The following is a 26,866-nucleotide window of genomic DNA, read 5'->3' as shown; positions in this document are numbered from 1 at the left end:
ACTTTGGGATCAGAAAACAGTCTTTGCTTCTCAAAATATTAGGTCTGCATTGCAAAAATATCACTGTTGTACCTGGTGAATATTTGCAGCACTGAGACTTGTTCTTACTTTTTAATTCTGACCTGTACCAGTGCAATATGTAAGAGCCGGAACTTGTGGCATCAGCTTTTCCTCATGAATATGTCCTAAAATTACCCTACTATATGCCTATATCACCAACTTTTTGTTCCAGCTAGATGTGGATCCTTCCTAAGTCCTGCTGGTATTGAACTGTGTTGTGTATTGATGACTTGCCAAATTTAATGCCAGGTTTTGATTTTAAGTAGGAGGGTGCACAGTGTAGTGTATTTTTGTTTTTTTACGTGAAGACACCACTTTATCAGAAACCCTGATGCAAAAAAATTCTAGGACGAGGCTTGGTATGTGGGATTAAATATAAATACCTCTTTAAAAAAAAAAAAAAAGTGTATTTTTCCATTGGAAAGCTATCAGTGGAGAAGCAGCAAAGCTGTTAGCTTGCGTTGCCGGTTTGCCGTGCCCTCGCTCTGGTCTGCGCTGTGGCTGCCTCCTGCTCCCTGGGCCGATTCTTTTCGGAGTGGGGCGCTAATGGGGACACGGGGCCCGTCTGGCCCTGGCCGTGAGGAAGGCAGAATAGCAAATCCCATCGTTCGTAGTAAGTGAGAGCGGCTGGCTGGCAGGGCACCCTCCGCGCAGGCCCTCAGGCTGCCGGAGTCGCCTTCGTCGCCCTCCAGGCGTGCCGTCATCCGATGTTCTTGCCTCCAGGGTGTGCCGCGAGGCTCGCTCCCCTCGAAGGTCGGGACGGGGTAGGGTTGAACGGGGATCTCTGGCGGCGGCAGGTAACGCTGAGCTGCTCCGCGTCGTCCCTGCGAGGCAGACGTGGTGTTGGGGCGCTGGCGGCTGGGGTTGCTGTTCCGCCTTCGCCCCGCGCCCTGGGAGCTGCGGGGATTGAAGCCGGGGCCGCCTTGGGCGCCCGCAGCCCCGGCGGGCGGTCGGCTGGCATTAGCGGGGAGGCCAGCTGCAGTTCAAACGTGGGGGGTGAGCAGCCCTCGCCACGGGCGGATCTTGTAAAGTACGCGCCGTTGGGGTGTCCGATTCCTCCGGCATCGGAGGACTGACTGGTCCCAACAGCTGGGTTTGCAGAGGCTGCAGCAGACGGGGACGTTCAGCGGGGCAACCTGGCTCCCAGCTCGCTGGTTCACAGCATCTGGGCTGATTCTCCGCGGTGGCAGAACGGAAAGCACCCTTTCGGGGAATTATCCCGGGACTCGGACCAGAGCAAAAGCTACCAGTTAGAAGGGACCCCTCAGCAATTTAGGACTTCTCTGCGTGTTTTAAGGTGAGAATTAGGTCTTTGTGGGAGGGAAGGAGATAAGAAGATGTTGTTCAGTTGGAAGTAAAACATTCCATTTCTTATTTATCATATAATTAAAAAAAAAAAAAAAAGCAGGTGCGTTTTTCCAGTGAGTGGAAGTAACATGGCAGAGGTGGCTATTTCTATCTTCACTCTCAACTACATTGAAAAAAAAATACATTTGGTGAGGGGACTCGAAAGCTTTGGGGCCACCCATTAAGAGAGCTGCTTGGAAAGCAAAGGACTGCAGGATGTTTGGTTGCCTGTTGCTGAGCATGCCCAGGTTGTATTGTTTTCCAGCCGGGGAAACTAGCAATCTGATACTTGGAGGGTAATTAGAAGTTCTGTATAGGCTCAGAAGAGCCATTCTTCAGCACTTTTTATGGAGATAGATAGGCTGTAATTAACAGTTCATGGAAGCAGCCTGTTTGGGAAAAAAGCACATGCTGGAAAGTCTTAATTTTAACCACTGACTCAAAGAATAATCAAAGAGAGGGAAGTATTGAGTTTGATGGCTTTCTGCAGATTAAGATAACTTTGGTCTCCCAGGGAAACCTTATCTGGTGGGGGGAGGAGGGGATGTCTTAGCAAGCTTCCCAGGCATTGCTGCTAGACATGTGCAGGACCGTGAGATTGGAAATGGGAAGCTGGCTAGACTTAAAATAATGTCGGTGTAGCTACACGTATGAAGCATATTTCATAAGCTAGTCCCAGAGCACTCTTCAAAATAGAGGATATTTTCCACATTGAGAGTGTTCAGGAAGAAATTTATGGGTTTTGGCAATCCTGGAAATAGGGTGAATAAAAACCTAGGCAGAGCCTTGCACATCGTGGGGTATGTAGGGCTTGAATTTCCCTCCCGTTCCACTCTTAGCGTTTGCAAATGAACTGCTGAAGCAAACCAAATGCTCTTTCATATGCAGGTAAGCCCAGAGTGCTTGCTGCTTGGTGCAGGTGTTGTGTGTCACACAGCAGCTCCTGTTCTTGGCCTTCGTTCCTAACTAACATCAAGAGTGCAGACACTGTCCAGGAGGCTTGACTATTCTCATTTGTTTTCAGAAAATGCCAGGTAGTGTTTCATCCCAATGGACACAAAGCAGCAAACGCAGCCCTGCAAAGACCAGAAAGACCTCTGTTGCCATCAACGTACATATGGCCAGCAGAAGCATCTGCTGTCTGGCACTGAAAGGGAGTTGTGCCTTTAGTTATTTGGTGCGATTTTTATTACCTTGATAGCTGTCGTGTGCTGTGCTGCAACAAAGAAACTCATTTTTCGCAGCCATTCTTGGGAGTGGGCAGGTGATGTGGAAACACAAATTGGAGCAATTCTCTGGTTTCATGCCAATACTAGAATGGCTTTGTATGAACCCTGGACCCTGTGGGTGGTTGGTGCCCAGGGCCGTCCCTCCAGGCATACTTTTCTAGCTCAGGACTTGCATAGTCTTCCAAGGCTGTCTTTATCCATCCTGCTCTCCTGATCTAATAAAACGTAGTGTAAATGCAAGCTCTGTAGACACCTGCAGCCACTTGAGGTTTACCTGCTTTGTTTGGTCCAGCTGTTGATAGCTTGGGTTGAAAAAAAACGAGGAAGATAAGGGGCTGGAGGATGCTTTCAGTTCCTGGCTTGCCCTTGCGCTCTCTTTGAGCAGCAGGTTTGAATATTTTTAGTATAACTTCTAGATGGACATTAAAAGAAACATATTGGGATTTATGTCCTCCTCAAAGTTACAGATAAGATCTAAATGGTCTCGTTACAGCACCATTTAGCTACTAGTGCCAGGATTTAAGTTGTGTTAATTCCAGCTGTTGGGCCAAAAACTCTAGAAGTGCTAGCGCAGAGTAAATATTTAATAGACTATTGCCATTTAAAAGATTAACAGCCCTCCAGCAACTCTTTGGATGGGCGGAGCTGGGTTGCTGTTCTCTGGTTTCTATCAAGTCGGTGAATTTTAGCACTGATCTCCTGGAAAGCTGATCTAAGCCTCTTAGTCATACTCTGTACAGTATGCTTGACTCTGTGCAAGTTACTTGTGCTGCAGTCCCCTATTGCAGCCTTGTCCTTTCACTAAACCTAGGTCAACCCCAAATGAGAACTATTTGGCCCAATTTACTTTTTGCGGGGCGTAGAGGGGGTGGGTGCACACATGCTGAAAAGCAAGCAGCGGGGATGAGAGAGTGAAAACTTGCTGCAGCAGAAATTAGCTTACTGACTTTTTATCCTCCTTTAATTTTAGGAAGATGATGAGAAGATAATCCAAGAGATTCAGAAGGAGGCTGAAGAGGAGCAAAGAAAGAAGAATGGAGGTAAGTCGCAGGCTTTGTCTGATCAGAGATCAGACTGAAGATGACAGGAGAGCATAGGGTTCTCAGCTGCTGACAAATCTCTGGTTCTTCGTTGACTTCTTCCCAAGGCCTGGCTGCTTGCAAGCTTCTTCTCAGTACAGTGCTGTGCTGCACCATGCTTCACTGAGACCTTGCTCAGAGAAGAGTGCAAGCCCCCATCCCCTCCCTGCTGGGAACCGCTTCAGCTTTAGAAGTGCTGTTGCTTGCAGGCTGCTCTTAGCTCGGAGCATGGGGAGACGTGAGGCTCATGTCCAGCTCTCAAGGGGTGTCTGGATGAGCAGACCTGTGTCTCCTCTCCGCTTGGCGAATTAGCTGAAGGGCAGCGCAACCTCTGCGCTTTGTGGTAGGGATACTGGGGCATACAAGGGGCAGCCCCGCACCCTTGCAAGCAGGATTTGCTCCCCATTTGTGCTGCTGAAAGTAGCCAGCCTGGCCTGTGCCCTGTGGTGCCTGGAATGCAGGAGGGACCGTGAGCAGCAAAGTTAGGTGTGTGAGGGGCAAACTGAGATGCCGCAAGGACCGTCCTGGAGAAGGGGATGGAGGGTGCCACTGGCAAGCTTAAGGCCGTAGGCCAAGTATGGTGAGCTTTGTCTGTAAGACAACTGGTGGTTCTTTCCTCCCTCTGCAGAGAACAGTTTCAAGCGGATCGGCCCTCCTGTGGAAAAGCCCATGGAGAAGATCCAGAGAGTTGAAGTCATCCCCAGACCTGTTCCTCAGAACCTCCATCAGCCCCGAATGCCTCCTTACCCCTTCGTGCACCCTCCCTTCCCGCTACCTCCTGTCCGTCCCATGTACAATAACATCCCCCTCAACATAGGCCCCATCCCTGCTCCCTACGTGCCCCCCTTGCCTAACATGAGGGTGAACTATGATTTTCCCCAGATCAACGTTCAGCTGGAGCACAACTTGCCTATGCACTTTGGCCCTCAGCCTCGACACCGGTTCTGACCTGGTTCCAATAGCACTTGGAGTAGAGTCACTGCAGGGCAAAGCCACCCCCGTAATCCCAACCCTCTTCCTGCTTCGGCCACTCTTGTTTTAGCCAGCTGCAAGGGGAACCGCTCTGTCTCGCACGTACCTGCACTGCACCCATATCTGTAGCTTCTCTGAACCTTTGCAATCAAGCATTTTGACCTGTGCTGGAACAGGGCTTGGTGCTACATTTCCAGGGGTCTCTTCCTTTGTTGGGCATCCAGATGCTTTGATTTGGCAAAGCCTGTTCAGCCAGCTGCTGAGAGGGAAAGCAGTGTTTGTGGAGCGCAGGGATGCAGCCGTTCCTCGGGGGTGGCACGGCTTTCCAAAAATCCTGCCTTCCTGTCAGCTAGAGCAGCTGCCCACACAGTCAAGGCTGAGTCTTGGGAAAGGGAGGGGAGACTTGGCATCTGAATAAGACCTTCAGTAACAAAATACCACGACTCGGCTGCCCCAGCCTTCTGCTTGGGAAGCGGCATGAGGCTGGGGTTCAGAGATGGTATATTTCCATGTTTTCCAGGATCCCTTTAACCTGCTGTCATTCCCCAGCAGAAAGAAATATTGAAAACAACTAAATCTAGCATATTTGGCATTTATCACCCTGCAAAGGGAGTCATGGGATGCAGAAGGCATCTTGCTGCCAGGTACTGCTCAGATCACGGTAGGAGGCCCAGAGCCACGTTCTGTCTCAGGGCTTTAAGAAGTAACAGAAGACTTGGGCACCTTAATTTTGGGGAACTGAAATTGCCCCCTTCAAAGGACTCTTTCTTCCCCCCCCGTCCCGAGGTAGGTGCCTCACAGCTTCCAAAATGTGGCCTTAGGTTTGTTCTGATCTGAGCATCCCAAATCCCCCTCTGCTTCTGGCAGCAGTCATTGAACAGTTGGTAGAAGCCCCCGGAGCATAAGTTACATACTTCATTACCAAACTGCTTGGGCAGATACCCAGTTAGGTGTGTAAACAGTTGTGTGTGCTGTGTGTGCTGTTGCATAAAAATTAGTAACTACCTATGTAGTTATGCACGTGGGCGGCTGCGAGCCTAGAGCCTTCTGTTAGTTAAAATCACTGCAAACGAACAGGCAACTGTTGTCTTGTGCTGTAGGAAGCTGGCTGCTTCCGGTATGTTTAATAACTTCTGAAAACGTGTATTTTGGTTTAATTGGCTTCAGAAGACTGTGTTAAAAGGCAAACATAAGTATTGCTGGGCTTAGGAAGTGAGGATTTAGGAAAAGCAAAACTTCCTTGTAAGAAGCAGGGGGTGTAATTGCTGCCTGAGCTTATAGGAAGTGCTGGGCCTGGGAGAAGAGCATTAATGCAAAGCCCTTTCCGCGTAGGCCGTTACTGTAGCGCCTGGTACAGCCCCCCCTTTAGAAGAGAAAATGGTTGGAGGGAGAAAGCCTCCTCCCGCAAATGTTGGACTAGTTTTCACCAGTCCAACTGTGCAGTATTTCCCCAAATTGTTTGGTCTGCGCTGCATCCCGCTCTTCCCTGCTGAGAACCAGCTCAGCGCGTTTCCCCTCCGTTTTTTTTTTTCCTCCCTATATATTAACATCCAGGTGTCTATTGGTTTTGTTTGTTTTTCAGGTAAAACTCCCTGCCTCTGCCTCATGACTTCTGTCAAATCCTCCCCAGCTTGCAGCTCTCCGTAACCACGCTCGGCGCCGTGGCCGCTCGGGTGTTGAGCGAGCGACGGTCGGAGAAGCGCGTTGTCGCGCCGCGGGCTGAGGACGGGGCAGAGCTGGGCTGTCGGCGGGACAGTCCCCAGGGGAGAGGCGGCCTCCGCCGGGGCCCGGGGCAGTGCCGCCCGGGCGGTGCGAGGCAGCGTCCCTGCTGGCAGCGGGATCGCTGCCTCTGGGATGGTTTCGCGGAAGGGACTTCCCCGCTTTTTGGAGCGGGCGCAGCAATTTCTCCACTCTCAGACGCTTCCTATAGACTGACGCGCACCCCGCGAAGCGTTCTGTTCCAGTTCCCCACTACCGTTGTCTCTAGCATTAATAACCGAGTGGTTATTCACTTGCTGCTATATATATATATTTTTTTCTTTTTAATTTATTTCTGGAAGTAGTCCAGGGACCGTAGTGGCTTCTCAGTTGATGCTCAGCTGGGTTTTAGCCAGGTTTAAATCCTACCTTGTACCTACTGATTCCTATAGTAGCCAGGAGCAGTGGTGTCGCATTGGATTTGGGGGGGGCTGTGGTGACGGAGCGACCCTGCTGGGTGGGCAGAGATTTCACCCGGAGCTGTGGTCAGAGCAAGCAGGGTTGGCTTCCCGTTAGAGAAGGGGGGTCCTGTCCTTGAGCAGCCGAGGCCTTGTAGGCTTAAGGGCCGGCCTGGGCTGAGCTTTCCAGGCTTTCTCCCTGGCAGGGTCGCGCTTGTGCTGCAACACCCGTCCATGCGTACGTGGGTCAGCCGCCGAGGCAGGTTGAGCAGCCTGGGGGACGGCTTAGCCGCTCAGCGGGGAGCCCCAGCTGCGAAGCAAACCAGCCCGTGGAAGGAAATCGGCCTCCCCGTCTTGGTCTCTCTCGGGGAGTGGTGATTGCTCGCTGAAATCCTCTGATAAAGCAGGTACTGACCGTTGCACCCGGGGCTTTGTGGGGAGCCCCATGGCTGTTGCGTGTGCTGTGCGGGACCCTCCTCCATCCCGGGCTTTAAATGCAGCTGAAACAGAAGATGCCTTTTGCCGTGCTCCCTTCCCTCCACGCGAGGCAGGGGCAGAGGGTCTGCCGCAGGGGCTGGGCAGGGGGAGACGTCTCCCAAAAGGAAGTCAGCAATGCCAGTGCTTCCCAAGTCTCGGGCTGGTCTCCATAGGTGACACGCTGCTGTAATGCAGGTTTGAGTTGGCAGCGAGGACAACCAGCTCTGTGCTTCCCCGCTTGTCTCCAGGTGCTCAGACTTGACTTCATCTGGTCCCTGGTTTATGCAGAGGACCCAAGAGGGAGGGTGGTCTCGCACGGAGGAGCGGTTTCATTGCACTGCCCCTTCTTGCAGTCAGCACGTGGTAAAACTGCTCTTCTAGCACAAGCTCTTGGAAGAGGCCATGTTGTGCCGGTGTTGCAGGAGCTCGTCTTGCTGCTTCGTCTGCTCTGGGGAGGAAGAGTCACCTCCCGTTGGTACAGGCAGGGTCAATTAGAGCCGCAGAGCTGAGAGCACTAGTAAAAATCATGATCTGATTCAACCTTTTGGTATATACGTCTATAGATATACAGCTGTCAAGAGTTAAACCTTGGCAGAGAAGTGCGGAGGTGGAAGGAGGAGCAGCAGGTAGAGGTGGGCGAGGGAAGCGCCGTGTCCGGTCCGCCTTCGCGGCTCGGCTCGGCGCTGCCGCTCTGCTGGGTCATCCCCCGGCCTCTCCCCACCAAGAGCCTTTGCAGAAGGTGGGTTCAGGTGCAGCACCTTCATACGGGCATGTGCTGCTGCTGTGGAGCAATGGTCAGCGTCCTGGGAGGGTCCTGTGGAGTTGGGAGAAGAGAAGCTTTTCCCCCAAATCCCTTGCAAAATGCTGAGCTTATTTGGCATCTGAGAGGAGAGAAATCCACTCTTGGTCCTTTCACGTCCTTTATGCAGCTCCTGTCAGCCCGGAGAGGTCTGCTTGGCTCCTCGTCCAGCCCATGGGCTGCCTTTGGGCCCCCGCTATAACTGTGTCAGTGCTTCCCTTGCCAAGAAAATACTCAAAAACAGTCAAATTGTCCAAAGCTTTGACTAAAAATTACTCCGCAGCCAAAGGAGAGCGTGGCTGCTCCTTCCTGCTAACGCGAGAGGCTCTGAGCAGTTGTGGGCTCTGACACCAGTTGGGTTCATGTTGATGTTTGAAAAAAAAAAAAAACCACAATATTCTTCCTGCACAACCATCAGAACAAAATCTGTGTTTTGGACTCTACATCCCATCCCCTCTTCTACCCTGCAGCCCTTTAAATCTGTTGCCCTTTAAAGGGAGACAGGGAGGTTGCTGTGCCCAGGTAGATCCTATAACAGGTACTTAATGTGGTTAATTGCAGCGTCCCATTTTACTTGCCTTAAAGGTGGAGAGAGAAACTTAGTATTTGCACTTAGCAAAACATTATATTGAAAGAAAAGAAACCCTGTAAAGATGTGCATGTTCTGCAACTTTGTATAACAATAGCCGGAAATAAATAGGTGGTTTATTAAAAAAATATTTTTCTTTACCTTCTGGTAGTAAACTGTTCTAATATTCAGTGTGTAAAAAGTTCCTGTATTATATTGTAATTTGAATTTTTGTAAATAAATTTGTGCACTCTGGCTTTCACCTCTGCGCTTTTGTTACTGCGGAAACGTTGTCCTTGCAGCAGAAATGTGCTGTTTTGATGTTGAGGATAATTACAGGCAGCAGCAGAGAGACGGGAGAGCAAGCAGGATTGTTTTGCCAGATCTCAGCCTGAGCGGTTAAAAACTGTAAAAGTTGCAAGGCAAAAACATTTGACCCTCCTGTAAAAGCTTAATTCGTTCCAAATGCTTTTGAGGAAAAACTGAATGGAATATAAAATGGTTTCCAGTTGCTCTTTTAAATGGAAACCAGGACCATATATAAGCAAGGTTTTTTTTCGAGGGGGGAAGGGGCGTGGGGACTTTCCCCCTTTGCAGGAGGACTGATGGTAAATACAGACTCCGTGTTTCTTGGGTCTTAAAAACAAAGGGAAATGTCTGCTGGCAGCTCGGGGGCTTGCTGAGACAGGCGGGCGCGTTAGGCACAGGGCAGGATTTCTCCAGCTCTCTCCACTCCCAAAGCTTGCACAGCAAAGGGTCTTTTTGCCCTAAAATACATACGGAAGAACAGACATAGCTGAAGCTGCTGGCCCCAGTCGGTCATGCCCTAAAATTGGAAATAGGAATAAAAGCAGCAGTGATTTGGGAGAGCGGAGAAAAAGGCGGTGGGGAGGGGAATGTGTTTGGGGTTGTAAATGCAACGGGAGTGAAAGCCTCCCTTTCCCAGGGTCTCCTCTGCAGCCGCAGATGGTGCCTGCCTGGGTCTCCGGGGAGGAGAGGGGGGCCGCTGGTGCCTTGGCAAAATGGCTCTTTTGAAATAATAAAAAAAAAAGAAGAAAAAAGGGGAAAAAAGCCCGTAGGAAGGAGCACTGGATAGCGTTAGGCGCGGTGCTTCCCTGGGTTTTACCTGTTGCAGCCGCGCCGAGATCTAAAACCTCGGCCAGGGCTGCGTCACGCCGCTGGGCTGCACTGCACCGCACCGATGCTGTTCGTAGGGGCAGGATTTGTCCCGAGATAAGCGCGGCCGCTTGCTGATTGCTCGGCAAGGCCGTCCTTGCTCCAAACCGTCAATAAAGCCGCCGCCGCCGCCGCCGTCCCTGATCGCGCCGAAGGGGCTGGCTGTCGCACGGGGCTTGAGGCAGCCCTTTCCGTCCAGCCTTCGCGCGCAGGGACCCGGCGTGGTGGAGTGCGGCGCTCCCTTCAGCCGCCTTCCTCGCGCGGAGGCCGGGACCCTGCCCAGCCCCTCGGAAGTGACGCCGGCTTTGTGCCGAACGGGAAAGCCTCTCTCCGGGCTCCCGTCCGGGCCGGAGCGCGGTGCCTCGCAGCCGGGGCGGCACAGGCACAGCTCGCGCGCAGGGCCGGTGCTGAGGGTGCGAAAGGGAGCGCTTGGGAACCGGGCGATGCTCAAAGCAAAGCTTGCGCCGCCTCGGTTTTGCCCTGTCTGCAGGGAAGGACCAACATCCCTCATCTGTTCAGTCCCGGCTGCTCTAGCACCTGCCTAAAGCCCCTCTGGACATAAGGGAAAAGTCACAGCGCTGCCTCTCCCAGCGCGTTTCCGCGGAGGGAGCGGGGCCGTGCCGTCCCCAAAGCCCGGGCAGCGGTTCTGCCTCGCCAACCTTAAATTTTAGAAATCCAGCGGTCCAGAAAGAGCGCATCGGTGACGTGCCCGTGCCGGGCAGCTGTGCTGAGCATTGCACCGCGCAGGCTGCCTTCGAGATTTCCCTCCGCGCAAGAGCAGCAGCCGCTTTTATTTTGCACCTGGGGCAGCCCGAACCGCAGGAGGTGCTTGCGCTGCCCGGGCAGCTCCAGCACGCTCGCTCCCCCTGTTTTACCTGCTCCGGGGTGGGAAGCGCTAACGCAGGGCTGCAGCGGATGCGCTCGCCGGTGAGCTGACCCTTGGGGGAGAGCTCGCGAGCCCGTCGCCCGCGCGGCTACTTCTCAAAGCGGCTCAGCAAATTGCACCCAAAACGCCCTCGCGCCCCGGCTTGCGAGGGGAGGGAAAGGCAAATCGCACCCAAAACGCCCTCGCCGGCTCGAAAGGAGAGTGGTGCGTGAGCTCCCCACGTTCCCCCTTCTTCCTTTCTTGCCAAGCCCCAGCGAACCGGAGGTGGAGGAAGGCAGCCGGGGCTGGGTTCAAAGCCTGAGATGTTGCAGGCAATCGCTATTTAAAGAACTGTGATTTAAGACATCGCGATCACCCCGGGCTGGGAGCCCCCGGGGTTGGGGAGAGCTGGGCAAAGCAGCCCCAGGTGAAAACCCTGCAGGGCCCTGATCGCCCCGGCCAGGTGCCTCCTCCCACCGGGCAGAGAGGAGGGAGAGGAAGAGGAAGGAGCTGGAGCAGGACCAGGACCAGGGGAGGCAGGTAGGCGAGGGAGGGAAGGAGCCGGCCCGCAGACCCGTGGGCACCCTGTGCTGTACCGCGTCTTCGTAGCCGAAACGGTGCTGGATGACAGCATCGAATCCCGACCGGTTGCTTTGTCTCTAGGGCTGGTTTGGGTTGTCTTGGGGAGCATCGAGCAGGAGGTCCGGGCTGGGTGGCACGGCACGGCGCGGCACGGCACGGTGCGGCACGGCACGGTGCAGCATGGCCCGGGCCAGCGGCCACCCCCGGTGCCAGCGCAGCCCCCCCCGAGCCGTGGTTGAGTTTTGACTCTCTCTGCGGTTCTTCCCTCGCTCTGAAACCGCCACCCCCGCTTTTGCCTTGAGAACTTGCGCCGGATACCTAACGCCCGCCGCCCAAACCGGCCGCTTGGCCCCGTCGCCCTGCCCACAGCCCTGGGGACGTCCCCAGCGGCGCGTGGACCCGCAGCGCCCGGCGGAGGTCCGGCAGCGCCCCGCCGGCACGGAGAGCCCCGGGTGCCAGCTCGAGGTCGCAGGTGCCACCCCAGACACCCCCGGGGAGCCACCGTGGCGCCTCCGGCCAAGCGGCCCGCGCGCTCCGGGCATCCGAGCTCCCGCCGGGATCGGCGACGGGCAGGAGGGGCCCGACGCGAGCACCTCGTGACAAACCACACGCCGGGCTCTCGCATCCGAATGCAGGTTTTTATTCATCTTTCTCCAGTTGAAGCTATTTTTAAGTTATACAAATGGCACTTACAAAAAAAATTAAAAAAAAACAAAAACAAACCAAAACCCCAAAACCCAAAACTTTTAATTTCAGAGCGAGATGTTTCCGGAGAGTCACGACACCCGATAAAAGAGGAGACAGGAGAAATTCTTGACCTAGCGTCACATGGAAGAAGCCAGAGCAGGAGTTACACGGTTCAAACTGCGACGAGGAACGGGGGGGGAGGAGGAGGAGACGCGGCGGGTGCGAAGGCCAGCGGAAAGCGTGTGCCGAGTCGCGGGGTCACGCGGGGTCTCACCAAGACACTTGCTCCTTTGCGAGGCGCCTTCGTCCCCGCGCGCCCGGTGGCGGTCTGCGCGCCCGTGCGAAGCCAGCCCCCGGATTCGGGAGCTAGAGCCGAGGTAGAGTCCCCGTGCCGGGGCTGGGGTCCCCGGTGACCGCGGGGGACCCGTCTCGAGTTATTGCCTTTCCCCCGGCGGGGGAAGGTCCGGGCGCTCGCCGAGCTGCGAGCGTAGCACCAAGCTCCTACGGAGGGGACCCCTACGACGGCTTTAAGGCTAACGAGCCCCTTCCTCGCCTCCGGCGATCGGCACCGGTCGGCCGCCTGGTCGGCACGCGGCGAGGGGGGGGGGCGAGCGGCCCCGAGAGCGGCCGCCGGCTCCCGCGGAGCAGCCGAGCGCGGGAGAGGCTAAAACGGGAGCGTCGGCGGGGAGCGACCCCCCCCCCGCCGGGAAGGCCCCAAAGGATAAAGTGCCTTTCAACACCCTAAAGAACACTTGAGCATCACCCAGTACAAACGTTCACATCTTACGCTAATGCAGACCTATTACAGACAACAGCTGGTAACACAGTGCCATGGAGAGCGTATATAAATAGATAACTAACAAAAATACTGTTTTGGTCATTTTTCTGCTTCCAGTAAGGTTGAGATGACGTGCTGCCAAAGCAGAGGTGCCCTTGGGTTGGTGGGACCAGGCAGCTGCCCCCCCCCGCGCGGGACGACCGAGGGGGCGGCTGAGCCGAGCTACAGCGACGGGCAAGTCGTAATTCGGCGTTAGGCGCTCGGCGGTTAGGTTCGCCGTTCCAGTAGGTTATGAGGAAGGAAAAAAAAAAAAAAAGCACTGAACAAATATCGCTGTGCAAAGTTTGCTACGAACTTTTCTACTCTGTAAACCAAAATCTGCAGTTGATGCTTCCAGCCACCGCCCAGGGTAGGTCGCATCTGCCAGCCGCGCTCGGGCTCCCCGCGGCCCCCCCCGGGCTCCCGCGGCCCCCCGGGCTCGCGGGGCGGCCGGCGCTGAGACCTGGCGTCACGAGAGCGGCCAGGCGCGCAGCTGGTCGGAGGAGAGGAGGGCAAGCGCCTCTCGAGAGACCGCTGGGGACAAAAGCCTCCCCGCGCCAGAGGGGGGCTGGATCGAGCCCAGACCACCCTACCCAGGGCGGTTTTGGTCCCTTTGCGGGCGATGAGCCCTGGGGACCGGGGAAGCTGCCTCGGGCTCCCGCTGGAACCCCCTGACGGGGTCTGAGACGCTCCTTCGGCAACTAGAAGCACAGAGGGGGCAGAGGGACAACCCCATTTAAAAGGAGCGCGGGGCTCCGGAGAGATGAAGGTCTGAGGCTTTCCAGACAGTACCACCCTAAAATAGTTTCTCGGTACATCGCCCGCACGGCTGCGGGAGTTACGCTCGCTAACCCTACAGATAGGATGCTCGCCGGCACGCGCCGGCCCCATCCCGGGGATGTTTTGATATGTAAGGTCACCTCTTATGCCTCAGTTGGGGACGGAAAGATCTTTAAAAGCCAAGAGAGGCGAGAAGCTGCCTTCCTGGAGCCAGGAAGAGCGGGTTTAGCTTAGCACGGTCTCTCGCCTCCCCGGGTTTGAGGGATGCTAGCACGGGATGGGTCCTCCGGGAGATTGTCCAGCTTTAAGCTGCAGGGTGGCCGCAGGGACGCTGGCAGGACCGAGTGAGATGGTGCCAGCACTGATATGGCATATGAGAGCGCAGAGGTGACCTTATTCCCTTTTTCAATACAGGAGAGGGGGGGAAAAAAAACTACGCAGGCGATGCTCAGGGCCGGGCCGGGGTACGGCAGCGAGCTTCCAAGGCGAGCGAGCCCGGAAGGAGGCAGGGCAGAGAGAAAGACCCCTCTAGAAATCTATAGGCAGGCTGCACCACGTTCTCCAGGTTAAGTTATCCAGTTCTTAAAGAGCTTAAGGGAGACCCACCTCCACCACAACGCACTGGATTCTACGGCGGGAGGGAAGGGCAAGCCGGTCTGAAAATCCTTGTACAGAGAGGAGAAACAAAAAAAGACGGGGGAAAGAAAAGTTGGCAACGGGAGGTACGCTAAAGTGCATTAATATTCCCAGAGGGTAGAGGCGTCAATGGCGTCAGCGGATGCCTTGAGCACTCCGGCATGGTCACCCTTCAGGTATTTGCCATTGATTTTGATGGCCACTTTGTTGTAGTCGCAGAACTCGAAAAAGAAGTCCACGGGCGTATCGCTGCTGCTGGTGACGGACGACTCGCTCCCCACCATCCAGTACTTGCCGGTGGCATCTGCGGGCAGAGGGAGGGGAGGCAACGCGGCCCCCGTGAGCGACCGCGCCGACGGCAAGAGCCCGGCGGAGCCGAGGACGCCCCCCCCCCGCGCGCCCGAGCCCTGGGCTGCCGGTGGGATCTGGAGCAGCCCGGGAGCGAGCGCGGGATTTGGTTCACGGGTAGCGATTCCGGCTCGCCCTCCAAACGGGCAGAGGTGACAAGTTTCCAGGAAAGCGGCCAAAACCGGTGCTCACCGAAGCGGGTAAGGTGAAAAGGCTCGAAGGCAGGAGGGGGCGCGCGGTGGTCCCGGGGGCTCGGGGCGTGCAGGGCGGTCTCGCCTGGCTTCCCGCGCCCCGGACGGGCGCTGGTAGGAAACGACCCCCCGGCCGAAGCCCGTGCACCCCGGCGGCCTTACCTTTGATGTTGTACGCGCCATCGTTGAACTCCAGCTGGAAGACGTCGTAGGAAGAGCGGTTGGAGTCCAGGGTGCCGGTCACCTTGCGGCAGCCGATGAAGCCGTGCTCCCCGCGGAGGACGATGATGGGCCTGTTGATGAGCTTCATCACGAAGTACTCGGTCTCGCCTGCGCGGGGAGGAGAGGCGGGCGTCAGGAGAGGCCAAGGCACGGCAGACCCGGGGCCCCGCGGCCGCCTTCAGCAACGAAGGGTATTTCCTCGGAGTCGTCAGGAAAATACGCTTCGTTGCTCCCAGCCGCGGTGGGAAGAGGAGCGCGTTTGGGGAAGGCTTCCCATGCCGGCGTTGCGCCCGTCCTCTCCGGGCACGGGGGAAAATCCTTACCCGCCGTCTCCATGGAGGCCGCCAGCTGCCCGTTCTTCTTCGCCGTCACGTACTTGCCGTTGGCAGCTTTCAGGGTGATGCGCTTGTCGCACCACTCGATGTCGAAGTAGCAGCTCGCGTTCCTGGCGGGCAGAGGGGGCGGCCAGCGGTCAGGGGGGAGCGCGGTGCAGGCGACCGGCAGCCCGCTCCGGCTCTGAAGAGCATCGCCCAGGGCACCTTCGCACGCTCGAGACCGCCCGTGCCGCCCAGACTAGGTTTGCCTTGCCGGATTTGGTTAATTTATCCTTTCATACCAGGCGAGGCTGCAGCGACTATCCCGATGGGAAGATTTCTTTCCGGCAGCGCTCTCCCTGGGTTAGAGGAAGCAGCAGGAGGGAAGGAAGCTAAACGCGCTTTGGGGTTTCAGCCTGGCTTTCAGCTAGCTCCTGCAGCCAGGTTTAACTGCAGGGTAAGCGTTTTGCCAAGCCCGGCGTGCCGGCAAGGATTACGTGACCCAAGGGAATTCCCGAGCGTCTCGCGGCAAGCCCAGGCTTCGATCTGGCTTTGCAGGGAACGCGTTTCCTTGCGAGGAAGTGTTTCAGGGCGAGCGTCTAGGCTCGTCTGCCGCTTGCGCTGCCGTCGTGGGGCGGCTACGGAAATACCCGCGCCCCCGGGAAAGGTCTCGGGAGACGGGGAGGCAGCCGGGGCAGAGGTGACGGCTGCTCCCAACCCCTCCGCTCCCCCCTTCCCGCGACCCGGCCGCGCCGGGCGTCACGCCGAAGGCGCCCAAAGCAGCGAGTGCCCAAACCAGCCGGCCGCAGCCACGAGGCGCCAGGACTCACTTTGTGGAGGCCGTGGACTGGATGCCCCCGTTGGAGGTGAGGGTCCAGTACTTCCCAGTGTAGGTCCTGAAGGCGCACTTCTTGGTGTCCTTGTTGATCTCCAGCTGGTAGGTCTCCTGGTCGCCCTCCTCGTCCTGGTTGGCGGAGAGGTCCATCCCTGCGGGGCAGAGGCAGTGAGGGGGGAGCCGGCGGACGGAGCCGGCGGACGGAGCCGCGCGCGGAGGGGACCCGGGGAGCGCGGCCGCAAGAGCCCGGGTGCTGCTTTCCGCTCGCCCCAGCGCGCTTCGGCATCCCCCGAGCGCCCCACGCGTGGGCACCCCGTGGGCGCTGCGCGTTCGAATCCGCGCTTCCGCTCGGGTGCTGCCACAGCCACGAGCGTCGGCCCAGCGCTCCCGGGCTCCAGTATGATTAAACCTCAAGCGAGGACGAACTTAGATATTTCACACGTGAAAGGACAGTAGTTTTTTCTCCTAAGAGGTGACAGCCAGGTTGCTCAGTCCATTAGCGGAGGCCACCGTAGCACCTATGAATTCCCAGCTCATGGCATGTTTAAGGACCGTGGCGACATTCCTTATCTGTAAGTTGTCCAAGCCTGTTAGGGAGGGACGGCAGCGCGGGCTCAGCCCAGGCAGCCGGCGGAAGGGGGAGCCCTGGGGCTCCCAAGCCCTGGAAAAGCGGCGGGTGCCCTCCGGCCCCGGCACGCCAGGCCGCGTGCGCATCTGCCCGCAGGCATTTCTGCCGAGATCATCCGCTTAGTCAGGGCTCCGGGGGCCGAACGCGCTCGACCGGGAGGCCAAGCTCGCAAGCCGGGCAGATTTTTGCCTAAAAATATTTCTGGGATGCGAGTCACAAGCCAAAGCGGGCAAAAGAGACGAGCGAGCAGGGTCGGGTTTCAAAGAGGGAGCCGGGGTGCAGCCTCCCGCACCCCCCGGCTCGTCCTCGCCGAGCTGCCGCTCCCGGCTCACACCCACGTAGAGCAGAGCGGCCAGGAAAGGGCCGGGAATAGGGCAACGCAGCGCCTGAGCCCGTTAGGAGGAACCGGAGGAGCACATTATGGCTTCTGCACCGCGAGCCCGGTGCGGCCGGTTCCTTAGAGCACGTGAAGGGCCGCTGCAAGGTCCTTTCTGCTCCCATCCGCCCGGGTCCCCGAGCCCCGGGGCGGCTCGACGGCTGCTTGGCCTCCCGGTTTCTCCGCTTCTGTGATCTTGGGCGTTGCAATATACAGCAGGGGCTGCGGGTTTTGGAGCTTGCACCCCTCATGGCCCTTTTGCGCTGTAAATCCAGCAGCAACGTCCTCTCCGCCCTGTTTAGAGGAAGCTGAACGTCCACAGAAGGAACCACCACCTTCACCGAGGGAGCATTTAACTAGATACGCCGCATTATCACGCTTTGAAATGGAAACGCCTTCCCCGAAACCCCGCGGCGCCGGGGGCCAGACACCTACCTGGCGGCTCCAGCCCACCAGATCTGCATCTCCAAACACGCGTCTGCATTCAGCAGCGCTGCCCGGCCCCGCTGTCTGCTCCCGGCTGGGCTCCAGACTAGCGGCAGTTTGCATAGCTGCCCCCCGCCCCTTCCGAAGGGATCAGGCTTTGAAGGCTTTTCTTTGTTGGCCGCAGTCTTATCTCCCGGGCCCAAACCGTCACGCCACCTCCACAATGCTGCCCGTTCACGCCGCCTTTTCGTTAGCTTTCGCCACCTTCTGCGGCCGCCTAGGTGCAAAGAGCCGCCCCGAAGAGCTCGGTTCCCCGCAGAGGCGGCAAAAAGGGGTGCAAAGAGGGGCCAAGCGTACGGGAGAGCGTGTGGGCACCGGCCGGAGCCGTGGCAGGGCACGGCAGGGGCATCGCTGGGAGCGGACGGGTACTTTGCAGCGCTGCTGCGGGGACGCAACCCACCGCTTCACCTCGTGCATGGCCCGTGAGCCCCCTCCGCCCGCGCCAGACCAGCGGCCCCCCTTCCAGGAGCTGGGCAGATGCTCCGGCCCGTGGGGCAGGATGGCGTGGCGAATCGGCCGGGATGCGGCCGCAGGTCGCCTGAGCGGGCGGCGAGGCTCATTTCCCGCCTGGAGCGGGGCAGACACGGGAAGCTGGTGCTGCCGTTTCCAGTGTCGCTCCGGCCGGTTGCCAGCTGGAGAAGAGCCGAGCCCAAGCGTCGCCTGGGCCAGCGCCGCGAGCATCGGGCAGGGATGCGCCGTGCAGCGGTGCCCGGAGGCGCTCAGCACCCCCCTGCCGCCCCCCCGGGCCAGGCGGGGAGGGGGGGTCTCCCACCGCCCCCTCCTCAAAGCCGCGCGGGGTTGGGTTACGCCGACTCAGCGGAAAGGAATGCAATCACGGCTCCGGCAGAAGGAGGCTTCAAAGGGCTGTAACCGAGCCCGAGCAGGAGGTTCGGGGGGTTGGGGGCGCGCGGAGTCGGCGAAACGCTGCCCGCCGGATGAGCCTCGCGGTGGAAAGGCGGGAAGACCCTGGCTGGCAGCGGGTCTCGGAGACACGGCCCTCGGCTCCTTCAAACATCCCCTGCAGCCGGGATGTCCGCGGGCATGCCCAGCCCCCACCGCCTCTCCAGCTCCCGCGGTCAGGAGGAAGAGGCCTGCGAGTGGGGCGCATCCGGAGAGCCCCGATGGAGGCTGGATGTCGGCTCTGTGCCCTCGCGGCAGCGCGGCACGAGCAGGGAGGCAGAGCACGGCCGCTGCCGCATGGGGACAGATGCGCTGTGCCGTGCCGTGGCCCCCTTCTCTGCCCTTCCAGAGGGACTCAGAAAACGCCGGCACAGGCCGCCTCCAAGGATCCACTGTCTCCCAAGCCCCAGCCCAGCAGACAAGCCCGCTTTCCGCGGCCGACGGCTGTCCGACTGCGGCAGCGCTGTTCTCCCGCAGGCCCTGCAAAGTCGCGGCCGTTAGCGCCGCAGTCGAAGTCTAAATTCACAGTCTGGAGCCGCCACGACTCTCCCTGACCTTGACCGAGCTGCTCACGAAAGCCGGAGGCAGGAGCGGGACCGAGCACGCCGCTTCGGCTGCAGGGAGGTGGAGCGCGGGCAGAAGCGAGAGCAGCCGGCTCGGACAGAGACGCTCCCGTCCTGGAAAAGCCCCGTGCCAGGTGCCTTCCCCCCGGCGCTCTGCAACCTCTTGGGAAAAGCCAAGTGACAGGAGGTTTGGCTCGCTCGACAGGTCTCCGGAGCGCATCCGCCAGTCACAGACGTCGACGTTGGACGTGTGAAGTAGCACGCTTTTCACGGCTTTGCTTCCGGGAGGAGGAAGAACGGGATTGACGGAGGCGGTTGCAACAAGGCGTGGGATTTGGCGCCAGCGTTTGCATGAGCCTGGATGCAAGAGCCAAGCAATCCTCCACCACGGACGAGCGCTCAGTTGCTCCGTGCAATGGGCCGGCGTCGGTCTTGGCAGCACGAGGGGTTTGGGAGCACGGTGGGTGCAGGGAGGAGAAGCAAGCGCTGAGACGGCTGCAGCGTCTTTCCCACCCTTCAGCCCGGTGAAGGGCCGGAGACCCTCCTACCCCGGCGTCTCTGTGCAAATGCTGTTGCAGGTCAGTCCCACCGTGAGCCGAACGACCCTCCAGGGCTGCTTCCTAACGCACATATTCCCCCAAACACCCTGCGCTCGAGCTCCCGGGAGGGGACAGCTGGGGCGGCACGATGGCGAGGAGAGACAGAGCTGGAGCACGAAACGAGTTCCCAAGTCCTCAACTGCCAACTGCTCCAACTGCTGCCAACGCCTTGGGTTAGCAGGACTGACGTCCCTGCCCTTGCCTCTCCCACTCTTGTGAGCGGTGCTCCCAGGATGGCAGCTGGGCACGGAGCAAGCGCAGACACCTTTTCCTGCTTCCCTGAGGCAAAGCAGCGAGCTCCTCCATCCAAGAAAGCAGCGCAGCTTCGCAAGGAGAAGCAGGGACCCTCGGGCGGCTGGTTCTTGCAGCAGCGCCAGCCTGTGCAGAACATCTCTGTGCTGCCAGGTCCAAGCGTCCGGCGGGCAAACGAGAAGCAGCAGCGTGACCGAACCGAAGCAGCGTCCAGATTAACCGCAGCTCGCCCCTACGGAGGCCGGTTGCACAGGACGAGCTGGGCGGCGAGAGGAGATCTGCAGATGGGGAGCTGCACATGCACGGACTGCTTGGTTGGTTCTAGCGCTTGGGAGCCGGCAGCACAGGCCGAAGTTGGCCTTTTAGCCCGGCACTTGGGGCAGAGCAATGGGAGCAAGCGCTGGATGCACCTTTTCCCATAGTGGCAACCGTACAGAGTCAAGGAGACTCTGCTCCAAGAAGACACGGTTATGGCTGAAACACGTGAGCCTGCCTCCCTCAAGGGATTAGCAGGGAGGGATCAGCATCGCCCGGGGTTGCTCTAACCCCAGGTGAGCTCCTGGCCATCCAGCTTGTTGTCATCTTGGCCAGCAATGCCAGAAGCCAGCGGGCCAAGACGTGTCTGCAAACGCAGAGGGAGGGAGGGCAGGGCAGAGCCGCGCGTATGGTGCCAGCGGGACGCAGATGCGAACCTCAGCCTTGCAGGCCTGCCCGAACGAGGGGCTCGCGGGCCGGCCACGGGGCACCGGTCCGGGGCGCTCGGGGGCTTCGGCGGAGGATTGCACCCTGCTGCTCCTTCCCTTTGCTCCGAGTGGCATTGCAGGCACCACCAGCCTCGACTAGTCGAGTCGTTTCCCTGCAGGGCTCGGGCGTTTTCCACCGCGAGCTGCGATCTTGCGTTTGGCTGGAGACTTGCCCCCTCCCTACCCTCCAGAAGGGAGGGCTGCTTGGGGTCACATCGCCCCGAGAAGTAAATCCGAGGAGGTTTTCCTCTGCGGGAAACAACCCTGCAGAGCTTGGTGGCTGCCCAGGCTGCATCGGGACCGTGCAGCAGCACCTCTGCTCGGGGGCAGCGCTGCAAGCTCCAAGACAGGGCTCAACCAGGGACTTCCAGGAAAATCCACCCCCTGTTTCCTATGGATTCCCTATTGCTTCATGGTATCCCCAAGCACCAACAGGTCGACCAGCACCTCTGGACCAAGGCTCGTGTCCCCGGCAGCATCCCCCGCTCCAAGCAGCAGCCGTTTCGCCCCGTCCAGCTGCAGCACGGGGATTAACGGGGGAAGGTGAACGGGACCGGCCCCCGGCCCAAACCCCATGGGCGGGCTCTCCCTGCCCGCTCCCCCCCCTCGCCGAGCCTGCGGCGTGCCGCCTCGGCCTCGCTCCTCCTCTCCGTGGCGCGGGAAGGGGGTGGAAGGAGCGATCCGCCGCGGCGCACCTCCGCCCGCTCCCTGCCGGGGCGGGAAGAGCTGGCAGGAGCCCCGCGAGCCGGGAAGGGGGGGATGACGGGGGCCGCCAGCGCGCTGCCCGCGGGGACCCTGGCTCCCACAAAGGCCCTTTGTGCCGCAGCAGGGCTAGAAAGGAGCCTTTCAGCCGGGCGAGGAGGCTCCTTTCTGCTCAGCGACGCCCCAGCTAGTCTCATTTTTAAGGTGAGATTGGGCTGACCTTGAGGCCCCATCCTCCCCCAGGCGTGCCGGCGCGGGGGGTGCCCGGCGCGAGCCTCCCCGGCGTCTTGCTCCCAGCAGCTGAAAGCACAACCGCGCTGGAGGACACGCGAGGCGCCTTGCGAAACCCCTCCGCCTCCGGAGGCCCCCGTTTCCACGTTGACTCACGTGCTGACGAATGGCCTGGGCTCCCGGGGGAAGTCCCAGCGGCACCGTCCTTCCGCGGCTCAAGGGAGCCCTGGGGGGAGGCGCCTGGGCTGCCTGCGGACCCTACGGGTGATGCAGGGGGACGAGGAGGCAGGGCTGGCACCTACCGCACCCTCGCGGGCATCGCCTGGACGGGAGGTCCTACCGCCAGCTCCCCACGTGCAGGGGACCATGGGGACGCCGGCTGTGCCGGGGACGGAGCTCGGCTGGGCTCGGGGAGGAGGCTCCAAGCCAAGCGCTGACTTGGCGCTCCTGGGACACCGCTGTCCCCGAGGTTGGCTGGGCTCCAGCTCCAAGAAGCCCAGGGACTCCCGGAGCCGCCTGCTCCGGGACGTTTCCTCCGCGGGGCTGCCCTGCTCTCCCCGGGCCCAGCCGAACCCCTTTGCGGAGGGTCTTCGTGCACCCAACGCCTGGCCGAGCGGGTGCAGCCGGGCAGGAGGCGGCACAAGAGCCCGGCAGACGCGGGCCGCCCGCGCTCCCCTCTCCTCCTGCGCTGGGGACAGCCGCTGGGCGACGGCCCCGCCACCTCCGCGCTCGCCCCTTCCGCTCGCCGGCTTTGCGGAGGCCGAGCAGCCTCTTCCCGCTGCAAAGCGGCACCGAAAGCCAGCAGAGCTCCGGCGCCCCGGCCCCAGCGTCCTTTAGCCTATCTGCCGGCAGGGCTGCGCTTATCGGCGCGGCGGGGGAAAGGGCCGTCGAGCAAAGCTTCCCGCCGACGGGTGGCTCCTAATCAACCTTGGGACAAAGCGCTTTTCCGGCAGGCGAAGCGCGGGAGAGCGCGGCCCGGGGGGGTGAGATTCCCCCCCCCCCCCCCCCCCCCGGAGCGCCGACTCGGCCCCACGGGAGGAGAGCCGGGCTCCGGCTTTCGTTGCACCGGGGTGAGCGGTCGCAGCCCTCCCTTCCCGCCGGCACCGCGCTCAGCGGAGCTTCTCCGGGGGGGAAGCGAGCGCTCGGCTGGCTCCAGCAGCGCCGGCACCCGCCGCCCCTGCTCTCCAGCATGCTCCCAGCCCCAATTTCACACCTCCCAGCCCGCAGCGCTTTATTTTGCTTGGAGAGGGACTGCGGCGAGCCGAGAGACCCCTGTTGCTGGGGAGATTTCGTCCCCTCCCTCCTCTTCCTCCTCCCTCTCTCTCCCCCCCCCCCCTTCCACCGCAAGACATCCGGGCAGCGCTGCCGAATCGCACAAAGCTCATGGGCCCCCGCCATGCGCCGCGGCCACGTTGCCCCCGCGCCGCCCCGGCCCCCTCCCCGGCGCAGGGGACAAAGGGCTGGAGCGGCCCGGCCCCTGCCATCGGCCCCCGCCACCGGGCTTTAAATATTCACCAGCTGCCCAGCTATACCTGCATTTTTATTTTTTAAATACTAGATTGCAGCGCATGATTTACTCCCAGAAAAGCAATGAAATCAGTGCAAAGAGCTGCCCAGATGCAAATGGAGGCAAAGCTGCAACCTTGGGTTATATTTAAAAAAAAATAACCAAAATCCCTGGTGCTCGTTCGCGGAGGCAACGCCGGGGCGATCCTGCAGCGAGACATGCTCGCGCGGATCCCGCGCGGCGTGCGGCGACCTGACTGCACGCGGCAGCGCGGTGCCCCGGGGCTCGCGGCCCCGCCGCAGCAGGCGGCTGCGCGCCCCCGGCCGCCCTCCGGTGCTTCCGAAAGCACCTTTTAAGCAACCAGGCGGGAGGTTTCTCCTCCCACCCGAAACCTCAGCGAAGGGGCCGGGGGGGGGGAACCAGGCAGGGCCTGCCGGGCTTTGTGCGCGGGGCCCAGCGCGGCCGTGTGCCGGGGTGGCCGAGCCACGCGGCCGCGATGCACAAAGCCAGGGCGCAGCGAGCACGGCGTGGGAGCCAGAGCGCTTTTTTTTTAAAAAAAAAACGAGGAAAAGGGACTCGGGCTCCCGGCGAGACCTGCCCAAGCAGGAGCAGCAGGCGCGGAGGCAAAGCTCCCTTTGTGTCGGCTTCATGTAGGTCATGTTTTCCCTGCGCAACTCAACGCAGCCCCCCAACGCCAGCGGTTCGGCGAATCCGTGGGCGTAAAGCCCCCGAGGGCTGCCCGGGGGAGCAGGCTGCGCGCCCCCCGACCCCCGGCCACGTCCCCGCCGGGGACCCTGCCCGGCTCGGCTCGGCTCGGCTCGGGGGCTGGGGCCGGCGGGGCGGGACGCGTCAATCACAGCGCTCCACTCGGGCTGGCGCTGCGTGGGGGCGGGAAGGAAGGGGGGGGGCGAGCGGAGGCTTTTGTTGCGCTGCTTCACAATGAGCCGGGCAGGTAGAAGCCAACGGCAGCTGCCAACGCGGCCGCCTTCGGAGCGAGGCGGAGGCCCCCCTCCATCACCCCACGCGTGCTGCCAGCCGTGCCCCCCGCCCCCGGGGCACCGTCCTGGAGGGACGCCTTGGGGAGTGCAGGGGAGCGGGGTGGGGGGGCGTGGGGGCACCCGGGGGTGCAATACTGCAGGGATGCGGGGGCGAGCGAGCCCCGGGAAGCGCCGCTGGAGCGATGCAGGGGGCACCCTGGGGAGACGACGGCCTCAGGGGAGGGGATGCTGCGGGGATGCAGGGAAGTGGCGGGGGGGGGGACTCCCAGGAGGTGCTGCCAGAAGGATTGGGGGGGCGGGGGGTGTGCCCCAGTAGACCATGCTGGAGGGAAGCAGGGGGGCACCCTGGGAGGTGATGCCAGGGAGCGCGGGGGGGTACCCTGAGGGGGCCGTACTGCAGGGATGCAGGGAGGTACCCCGGGGTGGCGATGCCGGGGGGAGGCAGGGGATGCTGGAGGGAGATGGGGGGCTGCCGGCGCGGCGGCGCCGGGGGGGCTGCGAGAAGGCACCCTGGAGCCACGACGCCGGGGGGCCGCGGGGGCCGGCGGGGAGGCGATGCCCGGGCGCCCCGTCGCGCCGGCCGCCCCTTACCTTGCCTGGTGGAGACGTTCCTGTCGTTGCCGGCGCGCAGCACGACCTGCGGGCAGCTCTGCTCGAGGGCGAAGAGCTCGTCCTTGCCCACCTTGGCGCTCTTGCCCGCCTTGAGGGTGCCGCTGGGCCCCGAGGGGGCGAGGTAGCGGCCCTCGCCGTCGCGGAAGGCCACCTTGCCGCAGCGGAACTCGAGGGTGAAGGCGGTGCCGGGCTCGGCGGCGGCGACGAGGCGGCCGTCGCGGCGCAGCAGGCGGTGGTCGCAGCTCTGCAGGCTGTAGCGCTGCTCCACGAAGAGCAGCGTGATGAGCGCGTCCACGCCCCAGGGCACGTCGCGGTCCACGGCCAGCTCGTCGCGGCGGGGGCCCAGGTGCGCGTAGCGCTTGCGGGCCAGGCTGTAGAGGTTGGCCTGGGGGTGCATGGCCAGGTGGACGCTCCACTTCTCGGCGGCCGAGACGGCGGGGGCGAAGCAGGAGAGGCGGTCCTCGGTGCCGCCGAAGAAGCGCCGGTGCGGCTCCGACTGCAGCGACCAGCGCCCGTCGCCGTGCGCCACCACGAGGAAGCGGCAGTCGGGGCCCGGCTCCTCGCTGTCGCAGCTCACCCGGCCGTCCTTGTCGGCCGCCAGGTAGCGGCCCAGGTGGCTCTTGAGCAGCACGGCGCTGGAGTCCTCCCCGTCCTGCTCCAGCGTCCAGATCTGCTTCTTCTTCATGCTGGCGGCCGAGGCGTTCACCTTGAAGCCGAAGGCCTCCGCCGTCAGGTACTTGTTGCTGCAGTTGATGAGCCCGAACTGGATCTGCACCGGCTCCGCGGTGCCGTTGGCCGTCATTGTGCCGCCGGTGCTGCTGCCGGCTCGCCGCCGCCGCTGCCGCCGCCGCCGCTGCCGCCCCGCCCGCCCGCCGCCCTTATAGCGCCGCCGCCGCGGCGCCGCCCCCCGCCGCCGGGGCCGCCCCGCCGGGGCCGCCGCGACCCCCGCCCGCCGCCGCCGCCCGCCCGGCCCCCGCTGCGCTGCGCTGCGCTGCGCTGCGCTCCGGCCTCCTGCACTGCGCGACCCCCCCCCCCCCGGCATTGCGCGACCCCCGCTGCATTGCAAGATCCCCCCGCACCGCACGACTCCCTCCTCCATTCAAGACTCCCCCCCCGCCCCGCATTGCACATCCCCCTTCTGCATTGCACGATCCTCCTGCATTGCACGGCTCCCTCCTCCATCCAAGACCCCCCTCCGCATTGCACGACCCCCCTGCACTGCAAGACCCCCCCCCCGCACTGCACGACCTCCCCCTCCGCATTGCACATTCCCCTCCTGCATTGCACAATCCCCCTGCATTGCATGACCCCCCCCACATTGCATGACCCTCTCTGCACTGCAAGACCTCTCCTCCACTGTAAGACTGCCCCTGCATTGCATGACTCCTTCATTCAAGACCCCCCTGCATTACACAAATCCCTGCATTGCAAGACTCCCCCCACACTGCACATCCCCCTCCTGCATTGCACCATCCCCCTGCATTGCAAGACCCCTCCTCCACTGCAAGACTCCCTCTGCAATACAAGATCCCCCCAGACTACAAATTTCCCTCTGCATTGCAAGACCCCTTCCTGCATTGCAAGACACCCCCTGCTGCATTGCAAGATGCCCCCACATTGCGAGTCTCCCCTGTGCATTGCAAGACCCCCCTCCATTGCAAGACTCCCCCTGCAATGCAAGACCTTCCCTACATTGCAAGACCCCTCTACATTTTAAGCCCCCCTTGCATTGCGAGCCCCCCCCCTTGCATCCCTCTGCCTCTCCCCGAGTGTTAGCCATGCTGCAGGGTTGACGGGAAGATGGGAGAAGGGTGAGTAATGCCGTGTCTCCCAGCCATCTCTGAGCCATCCCAACACCCTCCACCAAGCACCAGCGAGGCTTAAGCCTGTGGTCCCTGGGGGATGCGAACTGCACATGGCAGAGCAGGAGCTGCTGGCAGGCCATGGAGGGCTGTGGTGGGGGAAGCAGTTTCGCTTGCAAAGGCAAAACCCAACAGCCTCACTGCAGAGGGGCTTGGGTTTGAGCTCGAGACGTTCCCTGGAAGTGCTTCCATGAGGACTGGAGGATCTGAACCCCCCACAGCTGCACACACGGGCCTGCAAACATTCCCATTCCTATAGGTGATGTG

At 60.7% G+C, this 26,866-nt stretch overlaps 2 protein-coding genes across 2 annotated transcripts in view; one reads left to right on the top strand and one right to left on the bottom strand.

The window, feature by feature from the left end:
* The window catches only part of RNF216 (ring finger protein 216), an 86,649-nt gene extending 77,582 nt beyond the window's left edge, over window positions 1-9,067 (top strand). The window contains exons 16-17 of the mRNA XM_013957663.2: window positions 3,607-3,676; window positions 4,344-9,067. Coding sequence (XP_013813117.2) covers window positions 3,607-3,676; window positions 4,344-4,663 — 390 coding nt within the window. The 3' untranslated portion in view covers window positions 4,664-9,067. The remainder of the gene's footprint in view (window positions 1-3,606; window positions 3,677-4,343) is intronic.
* Window positions 9,068-11,934: 2,867 nt separating this feature from the next.
* FSCN1 (fascin actin-bundling protein 1) lies at window positions 11,935-25,579 on the bottom strand. The gene is made up of 5 exons (XM_067306374.1): window positions 24,717-25,579; window positions 16,136-16,292; window positions 15,315-15,436; window positions 14,932-15,099; window positions 11,935-14,534 (listed from the first exon to the last, which is right to left on the bottom strand). Exons 1-5 carry the CDS (start codon window positions 25,537-25,539, stop codon window positions 14,332-14,334), a joined length of 1,473 nt encoding a protein of 490 aa, XP_067162475.1. The 5' UTR covers window positions 25,540-25,579; the 3' UTR covers window positions 11,935-14,331.
* Between the last annotated feature and the right edge of the window lie 1,287 nt (window positions 25,580-26,866).

The sequence above is a fragment of the Apteryx mantelli genome, chromosome 16, assembly GCF_036417845.1.
Source record: "Apteryx mantelli isolate bAptMan1 chromosome 16, bAptMan1.hap1, whole genome shotgun sequence".
NCBI classification, from domain to species: Eukaryota; Metazoa; Chordata; class Aves; order Apterygiformes; family Apterygidae; genus Apteryx; species Apteryx mantelli.
Note: the sequence above shows the minus strand (reverse complement) of the source record. Positions and strands in the feature narration are given on the sequence as shown.

Bases quoted from the DNA above. Each gene is read 5' to 3' on its own strand.
- FSCN1 (XM_067306374.1), bottom strand. From the start codon at position 25,539: ATGACGGCCAACGGCACCGCGGAGCCGGTGCAGATCCAGTTCGGGCTC. The intron at 15,437-16,135 runs GTGAGTCCTGGC...TCTGCCCGCCAG, and splicing joins CAGTCCACGGCCTCCACAAA to GAACGCGAGCTGCTACTTCG. The intron at 15,100-15,314 runs GTAAGGATTTTC...CTCCCCGCGCAG, and splicing joins GGCCTCCATGGAGACGGCGG to GCGAGACCGAGTACTTCGTG.